The sequence below is a fragment of the Perna viridis genome, chromosome 1 (genome assembly GCF_037379345.1).
Source record: "Perna viridis isolate PV_CMFRI_1.1 ecotype Kerala chromosome 1, ASM3737934v1, whole genome shotgun sequence".
NCBI lineage: Eukaryota > Metazoa > Mollusca > Bivalvia > Mytilida > Mytilidae > Perna > Perna viridis.
In genome coordinates this window covers 63,075,095-63,084,421 of record NC_142445.1, presented here as the reverse complement: position 1 = coordinate 63,084,421, position 9,327 = coordinate 63,075,095, and the positions used below count along the sequence as shown (strand labels likewise).

Genomic DNA, 9,327 nt, shown 5'->3' with positions numbered 1-9,327 from the left:
ATTATGTGATTTATACCAACAATATGTACATGTATGTACATGTACAGCTTTGTACACGAGGTTTATTTGAAAGTTCGTTTACACGATCGAATATCTTGTAGAACAAGTACAGACTACTTCAAGCTTTTGTTGATTTAAGGTAGTACAATTGGGCAAAAGCAGTCCTCCTTTCCTGGTAATATTAAACATCTTCCATTTTACTGCCTTATGTACTTGTTGGAAATTAAGACATAAATATACACAAATTTTAAGATGACAGTTATTTCGTTTTAGCATTTATGATCTGTTTATTGGTTTTGTATTTTATGTTGTGTTATTCAGCTAGCATTATTGATATCTTCGATAGTTTATCAATTGACGCACATAATTTCTTGTTAACTTCGCCAAAATTAAACTCACCCTGCTAGTAAATATTTCATTCCTGAAAAAAACTAAAGATTGTTGGAATACTTTCCTTTTTAATGCAGTTTTTTGTCAGCGGTAATGCAGCCGTTCATATTTGTTGTTTGAAGTGTTGAATTAGTCTGTTCACAGTATTAATATGGATAATAAAGCGTCAAGAATTTTTTCGAGCTTTATTTCTAACAACCAGAGGAGATATTCTTAGTTGACTATTTGAGAACCATTTAATATCATAGTATTTCGATATTTTTACACATTTGGGTGAGAAATCTATTTTTAATGTTAATCCACCAAGTACTAAGTAATACTATCTTTTCATTTTCTGTTTGTGTGTTGTTTGATAATGAGACTAAAGTATGAACTTCGAACTTCAAACGAGTTTTGCTTTAATGGCAGTCCATGAACTCTCTTTGCTTGTATCATGAAATATCGATGCATCGATGATTTTTCATTCTGTCTTTTCGAACGCGCTCCGTGTAAAAATAAAAAAAAACTTCCACCGTACCAAACAGACATAAGATAAATTTATAGTTATTCAAGACTTTATTGTTTAACAAACTTAACAGCTTGCTGTTAGATAAAAGCACCAAAATATTCGACAATATATATGGACGTCATTAACCCGAATTCTGCTCATTCATAATATTCGCTTGTTCTATTTAAAATGACTATTTAAAATAAACAAATTGTATTACATATTATGCTTTGTAGTAATAACTCTGAAGAAAAAAAAACACTTTTTTTTCAAATAAAACAAACAAACAATTTCATTAAAAAACACTGAGCTGAAATTCTAGAATCACTAAATAAATAATAATGAGTTTGTACAAATGAAAATATAAATAAAATGCTTGGGAATGACAAGACTTTGTTTTTAAACATGGAATAGTTGTTTCCATATTTTAAAATTTAACAATAGTTTCATCACGTGGGAATGTCTAATTCAACTGTCATTCACAGAACGAGTTTGGCAGTGTACATTTCTAAATGCAAAGTTGTCACTTCATTTATAACAAAATGCTTAAATAAATAAATAAATATTGATATGATTGAAAATGACTGGAATGGTCATTTATAAATTAATAAAAAAAAAAGCACCCAGTCTTCCTGCCGTAGCCACTTTCACTTCAATTTGCAACTCACAAAACAATTATTCAACCTCACAACAACCATAGTCATTTACCCGTACGCAATAACAGGAAAGACTTCACAACTCAAGACATCACAGCCATACGGTGGTAAATGATTAACGGGACTTTATATTTTTTTCTTTGTATAAAAATAAAATTTGCACATTTTCAATAAGAACGAGCATTCTAACTTCAATTCAATCATTGTCACTCATACATCACAAACGTCCATAAATAATTTAAAGTTTTTGAGACATGTCCATAAATGCAAATATAACAATGTTATAAAAACGACAACTTTTCAATATTTTGTCGCAGTCTGTATCGTACTTGTACTTCGTTTGTTGGTGGCAAAATTTCATGTCCGTAGTAGTTAATGTCTGGTTGTGTGAATTCACCTTCACAAAGTTCCATATCAAAAGAATAAATACTGGATAACAAGAACCACTTCGACTGCATAATGGCGTATTTCTTTCCTGGACACAATGAACCGAATGCAATGATAGGATTTTTAATTTCTTTTCCATACTTATAAAATTTGGCATCCACGAATCTGTCGTATTTGTATTGCTGAAAAATTAAATAAAACAGAACATAATTTTTTTGATGATTAACTTTGTCATACAATACCGTTACATTTCCTTACGCAAGTATTAATGTGAACAGTGAATAATTAGTATCGGAAATACCCTTTTACATATAAGTCATGGCATTACTTCACCTACCACGTGCGTGGTGAAAAGAGTAAAAATAAGGAAGTCCTAATGAATGGTAAATTTATACAATAAAAATTATTTATAGATAAAAAAAATCGTAGAACTTTTTCAAATACTTACATCTGGGTTTTCAAAGATTTCTGGATCTTTGTGAATGGCAGGAGGGTACATGGCAACTTTGTCTCCTTTACGGACAGTAAACTGTTTGCCGTCCTCCATCTGGAATTCTGTGTCCTCTGCCACTGACCGCACCATAAAGACACCACTTGACACCCTGAGTGTTTCCTGGACTACGCTGTCTGTAAATGAAAGAAAAAATTTCATTATAATAACATATTAATAAGCATTTGTAATGATTACACTCATCACTGTTAAACAAGACCTCCTTATTGAAAATATAACCACAAAATTTTTATATGTAATGATAAAGATATCCTTTGTGGTTTTAGACAATGTTACGAGTGGCTCATTATTGTCGTTAAATATTTCTATTTGCGTCACTCAAGATATGGTAAAGGATACAACGTTATTTATTATACTGTTAAAGTCATATACATGCATATAACTAAACTGCAGCTAATAAACAATTAAACTTACCTAAAACTTTAAGTGACTCAATGTCGCTCATGCTAAACACAACTTCGGATTCTTCGTCGTCCATTTCTTCCCGCTTCGCTCGGACTACTTCCTCGACTTCTCGACGGAGAGCTTCCAGTGCTTCTCTATGTTCCAACAATTGATACAGGGTCCAAAAAGCCAAACGGAATGTGTTGTAGTTAACATGAAGGTATACAAGATTGTGTCCAATAATGTCCTGTTCGGTTTGGTTATGCTGAAGCATGAAATTAGTAGAGAATCGAATATATTCTGACAAGTCGTCTCTCTGCAGAAGTTCAGAAGAGCTAGGTTGTTGGCAAAGTCCTTCTAATGCTTTTAATGCTTTTGGGAACATTTTAACAGGCATTCCAAGCCACAAGAAATTGAAGTATTTGTGGAATATATCGAAGCTTTTGTAAACGCTAAGTGGTTTGAATCTTGGATCGTTAGAATCGCCCTTTCCGAAAATTGTGTAGAATAAAGATGCAAACAATGTATGCGAATTGAAAGAACGAAGACCCATTGATTTCCACTCTTCAGATGTTGATCCTGACTCAGTTTTGGTTACTTCATGGAATGTTTCATTCAGGTAGGATGAAAACTGAGACATCCCTTTGTTAAGATATGGTCCCCTAACAGTTTTACCGGCTTCTTTCAACATTTTTCTTGCGTTTACCAACTCAAAGCTGAATACGTTGTGATTCACCTGTTTCTGAATAGCGTCAAAGTCAAAGTTTCTTTCCTTAACAAATCTGTCATATGAATGAGGATCCATGATAACAGTCATATGCTGATTAAAAAGACGAATAGTGAAAATATCTCCAAGTTTCTTTTGCGTAGTGTGCAAAAATTTAACTGCGTTTTTGGCGAAGTCTCCACCATTACCCCAGAACCAGTTGCCGATCGGAATAGGAGGTTCATTTTGCCGTCTGAAAATGAAGAATAAAAACAAAGCTTATTAAATAAAAAGAATGTACACATCATAAGTAACCGTATATCATTTATGATCAATCGGATTAACTCAGAGGTATTATACAGTTACTGATAACTATTTGAGCGACTGATTTTAATAACTTAATCTTCACTTTTTAATTATATAAGCAAATGACCAACAATTCCAATATATATTGTCAGAATACGTTTAAGTCTTCTTTATAACGAGAATACATGCTTACCTTCTTCGGTATAAGAATTTAAAGTAAGCGGCGACGGCTACGACAGCTACCACCACTAGATATACTGTTAATGCCACCATTTTCGTGATCTCTGTTTAAACTGCTTTAGTCAATGACTTTACGGAAAAGATTTTTGTTTCTTTGTAAGCTGTAAAAAAAGAATTACATGACAGTCCTGTATGTGAAAATGTGATTTCTAACCTATCTTCTCATCAGTGGCAATGAATTTTTTCAAGGATAATCACAAAAAAGTAAAATTAAAGGGACGATTTTAAAGATAAAAAGTATAACTTTCACTCGAAATTCCTCTGTATTATTCAAAAGTCTGTGAGTTTACGGAAAAGTATTTGAAACAAACCATTATAGCCTTTCGTTTAAAAAACATTCTATTTATATCCTTTGTTTCACCTAACTACTGTACATGTTTCGTCATTTATTATAAATAGTAAAAGGTATACCACAGAACCATAATCAGGAGATTAAAATATCACAATCACACGTGCAATTTGGGTAAATCCCCATAGTTAATATTTTATGATCAATAGATTTATGAATGACAGTTATCATTGATAGAATTTCCTCAAATCATTTAAATATTTAATCGATTACAACAATAATTTATCAACTGACGACTGATGACCCTCGTATATACAAACCTTGACGAAATGACAATGATAAACTATATCAATATATTTTTTACTGTTAAGTCTTACAATCATTACATGAGATACCATGAAAAATACTAAGTTTTAAGTACTTACCTTTGAAGTTTAAGTTAATATAATACAAGTTGATAATACGAGTTGGATAGTAAAAAAATTCCTCACTTAATGATACGTATATAGATTACTTTATCAACACTTGTAGTTATTCCTTAAGAACATTGTTCTTTGGATTCACTTTAGAGTATGCAAGTTTCAAAAATCGTAACCGCTATAAATACACGTGGAAAATACAAGTGACATTGCATTGGCTAAGGGAATCCGGAAAGAGGCGTGTTTATACTTTAACTTGTCAATAAACTTTATCAATGAACAGAACAATAAGGACCGCCCACTTTTCTCACGCTTTTGATAGGTTTTCTAACTGCTTATGTGCAACTTGGCAGAATATCTGAACATTTGAGACTGATAGATTTTTATTTTTTATTCCTTTACCGCGTGTTAAGAAACACGTTCAAAAGTTATGAATTATCGGGAAGAAATAGACGTGAGTGATACGCGAATTCATAGTATTAAAACTTGAAATAATGAGAAAAAATCGTACATGCTGCATGTAGGAAATTAATTTTGATAAGTAAAAGGTAATTATGCTATATTAGACCGGTAGTACAATCGGTTACGAAAGTTTTTTCGTGAAAAGTTGATCCAGAACTGAATTGCACTGTTTATGCACGAATTGAAATAACTATAAACTAAATCAGTTTCGACATCTTAGTTTTATTTTATCTTCTTTTATTTTTACTTTGAAACGCTAAATACTGGTAAAATGTGTTTGAATCACAATATAATTCGTAGTTATGGCAGGAATTTATATAATTTAGCCTATGACATAAGTGTTCTACACATGATCGGATATGAAAAGCACGTCCTCTTGTAGATAAGTGGTTGTCGATATCACCAGTGTACTTTTTTGATAATTATTCAATTCGCCGCCTGTTCGATATAACAATGGAATTTTCAACCGGAATTCAAAATTTACTATGTATCAGCTGAGAAATTCCAGGAACAAGCCCGTTCCGTTCAAACAGGAATATTATCTAAAATTTCATAATCTGTCGCATGTCATCAACAGTAACTCGTTTTTTTTTTTTTGTTTTTTTTTAAAAGGGCACCAGTCAATTGTCGTTGTTTTTTTTCACTGTCGTTTGTTTTTGAACTATCACTCTTCAGCAAAGGGTCGCCAATGCTGTGTAATCATTTAAGCAAAAAAAACATGTTTGTCATGTGGTCACACCGTTAGCTAATTGTTCACCGTGACATTTCTTGTACACATGCTCATTAAAAAGTGCTTGAATGAACGAATGAATGTTTTTCATTTTTTGTGTTAGATTCATCCATTGATGAGACTTCATTTCTATGAGTTACCGGGGTAAACAATTGACTACGGCTCTCGTCATTAGTGTGTTGTTACAATTGCTATTGTAATGCTTTGCTTCCATTATTGGTTGACATTATTATTTTGTCACTTTGGAGTTGTCATAGCAAACAATAGTTCAGGGGAGGATTCATGATTTCATGTTAGGGGGCATTAATAGGAAAAAAGGTTTTTTTTTTCCAATTTTGATGGATGGCGTACGCTGAGCACACCCGTCATTGGATCCGCGCCTGTCGTTATCATAAGCTTAACCCTAAACCCAGCTCTACGAATCAAATCAACGAAAAAAAATGGTTAAGCAAAACAGAATAAAAATTGAAATACGAAACAAATGAACAAAATAACAGAGTTGAGTATAGTGTAATATTTCGTGTGGCATAGACATAACGAAAGTATTATATAGTGTTATCAGGGTTGCACTTCAGTTCGTAAAAATGAAATATACTTGGGCTGTTCACCTGCTAAAATATGAAAATATGTAAAATGAATTGGTAAAATTGCAATTTGAATCGAACGCTCAACTTACAACATATCCAAGAAGAATGAAACACTTGTGCGTAGTGGGAAAGAAGTTTATTTTTAAAAAGGTATATGACTACTTTACATTTGTTTCTATAAATTATATATATATATGAATAAGTTCTTATAAACAAAATCATAAAAATTAATTAAAAATAATTTCAAATGTACGTATAAGATAGTGATATTATCGTACAAGAAAAACACTTATGAGGTGCATGGCATTTATGAAAGCTTATTCGGGTCAAATAAAGCGAAAGGGATGAAAAAATAAACACGTAGCCGAGAATTAGTAAATCAAGCAACCAATGAGTATATAACCACGATTTTAAATGAGGTAATGAAGACCACCGTGTACCCCCTACATTTATTTTGAGAATTAGACGTTATAGACTTATCTTTAAATGTTTCAAGGAAGGCCTACAAAGAAAGAAGTCGGTTTTTTTTACCAACAGTATTATTTTTTTTGTGCGCGACACACTTTCATTCAGTTATAAAAAGTCATGCCAAGTTTCATAGCTAAACTCCAAAACGTATTAAAGTTAAAAAGCGGACACGATTTTTAACACTTGGAATTGAGGATACCCATATTCTATTCATCTGTTTTCGCTACGTCTTTACACCTTTACATGATTCGTTCTTATGTGTGACATACATTCTTATAGAAGTAAATAATCATACCAAGTTTCATCGCTGAAAATATAGAGCAGACTTTGTGACGATTTTGTGACGGACGGATAGAAAAGTTGATTAATATAGTTCATATCGAAAATCGGCGGAGCTCAATAATTATAAGAACTTTTTATAAACAATTCTATATAATCATTTTTCCTGTCTCTTAAACTTGAATGCATGTATTTATTTAGAAAACAAAATCACAATCACTAGATAGTACCTCAAGATAGTTGTGATTGGTCTACATAATACTAATTCGTGGCCACGAATAACTACTTTTTTCATTCCTTTTGTTTTACCCAAATAAACTTTCATAGACTTTTCAATAACATAGCCAGTAGTTACTTTATATTCGCGAAACTACATTGTATATATGTACAAGAAATGCAGTTAGCCTGCCCCTCCCTGTTAGCGATTCCCAAAACTGTTTAGTATAATTCAGAAAATTTGATTCATTCTTTCTCGGACTGCTGTGACTTCTATGGCAACACCGCCTGCACGAAATCCAGCGCCCTAGACCACTCGGTCAGCTAGGCTAGCCTATATATATAGCAAGTACGACACACGCATGCATATATTAACTACGGATGAAAATACTGCATACGAAAAAATTGAAAATATACTTATGTGTGGATTAACGGTAATTTATTTGCTCTTGAATGTACTCTTGTTTTATGACTTAGCAAAGCTAAATGAAAGATATCTTAAGGAAACCCCCGCAGAGAAATAAGTTACTCTTTCGACACCGTTGGTGTCAATACCCCCTACGAACAACCAGGTAGACCTATGATATATTGATGTAATTTCCCTAAGGAGAATGGATTATTTGACGAAATTTGGGATTTTTACCTATAATAGATAAAAGATTCTGATTATCACGAAATGAAAAAAAACATTAAAATGTGCCATCCTTGATAAAAATGTGAAAGAACAGATACCCGAATCACCAGACGTGTTCAATAATATTACCTTTAACATGTAATTTGTTTACAGTGTGAATAACTTTATTTTTAAAACCTGATTTGACCCTCAGTAAAAACGTTTTCGAATGGTAAACATTAAACAACTTTCAATGAGTCTTTGTTGGAAATTACTATGCGGAAAATTTTACTTCGGGTAAGATATTAGTATATACGACTGTCGTATAACTGTTGTGGGATGTCGATGCATTGTTCACCATTATTAACACTCAATCTACAACCGATGCTAAGCCTTTAATTGATCATCCCCAAAGGGTCAATCCCGGAGTGAGGGGGTGACTCCTGATAATTAGATGATCAAATTGTTCGTATTCAAATCACAAATTTGCATGTGGGGGATTGCAAGGACATTGATAGCGTGATTCTTGTTTTAATTCTTTATTCCTGTGAACTGTTACTCAGCACGTCTCTGTTTTTATTTATGTAGATATTGATCGATCTGGATTAATTGCACTTCCGATACACAGTATGGGTAGGAACACCTCGGACTCTGCCTACTGCGTATTGCTGATTTCATGCTTTGCCTCTTCTATTATCATTGCTTGCTTATCCCACATGAAAATATTTGTATTGTAAGCATGAATTGGCCAAATCTATCTACGACATTGTAAGTAAAACGCATCTGAAAAGGAACAATGTACTACTAAAATATAAACTCGTGATAACAAACACATTTCAAAAGTAAGTAATATTTAGTAGACTCAAATGGTCTGAAAATACCAAGTACTTCGGAATACAGATAACTGTTATCTGTTTAGACTTGTTTTAACACCTGTCAATATAAGATGTTATATGCTGTGTAGAAAGCAATTTTGCGCCGTCGGAGTAAAAAAATACCGTGCTCTTTAACAATCAAGGTATCAGAATACAGGAGACATATTAGCATTAAGTGTCAGTCTCTGTAAGAATCAGGCAGTAGGTGAAACATGGTGTAAAAAAACTCATCATTTTGATAGTATAATTTCACTATTTGCACCATTAGAATCAAGAAAAACAGACAAGATTTTCCATAACATGCTGGACCACTGAGTTACAA

The 9,327-nt window shown here is 32.7% G+C and overlaps 1 protein-coding gene across 1 annotated transcript; it reads right to left on the bottom strand.

The window, feature by feature from the left end:
• Nucleotides 1-926: 926 nt before the first annotated feature.
• LOC148629794 (cytochrome P450 7A1-like) lies at nucleotides 927-4,930 on the bottom strand. The gene is made up of 5 exons (XM_088557194.1): nucleotides 4,782-4,930; nucleotides 4,021-4,168; nucleotides 2,846-3,774; nucleotides 2,369-2,547; nucleotides 927-2,102 (listed from the first exon to the last, which is right to left on the bottom strand). The coding sequence occupies exons 2-5, from the start codon at nucleotides 4,098-4,100 to the stop codon at nucleotides 1,815-1,817; spliced, it is 1,476 nt and encodes a 491-aa protein (XP_088413320.1). The 5' UTR covers nucleotides 4,101-4,168; nucleotides 4,782-4,930; the 3' UTR covers nucleotides 927-1,814.
• Nucleotides 4,931-9,327: the final 4,397 nt, after the last annotated feature.

What these genes read in the sequence shown, in the direction of transcription:
- LOC148629794 (XM_088557194.1), bottom strand. Translation starts at nt 4,100, where the DNA reads ATGGTGGCATTAACAGTATATCTAGTGGTGGTAGCTGTCGTAGCCGTC. An exon ending in AAATTCTTATACCGAAGAAG is followed by an intron (nt 3,775 to 4,020) that starts GTAAGCATGTAT and finishes CTTCATTTTCAG; the next exon opens with ACGGCAAAATGAACCTCCTA. An exon ending in TGAGTCACTTAAAGTTTTAG is followed by an intron (nt 2,548 to 2,845) that starts GTAAGTTTAATT and finishes TTTCATTTACAG; the next exon opens with ACAGCGTAGTCCAGGAAACA.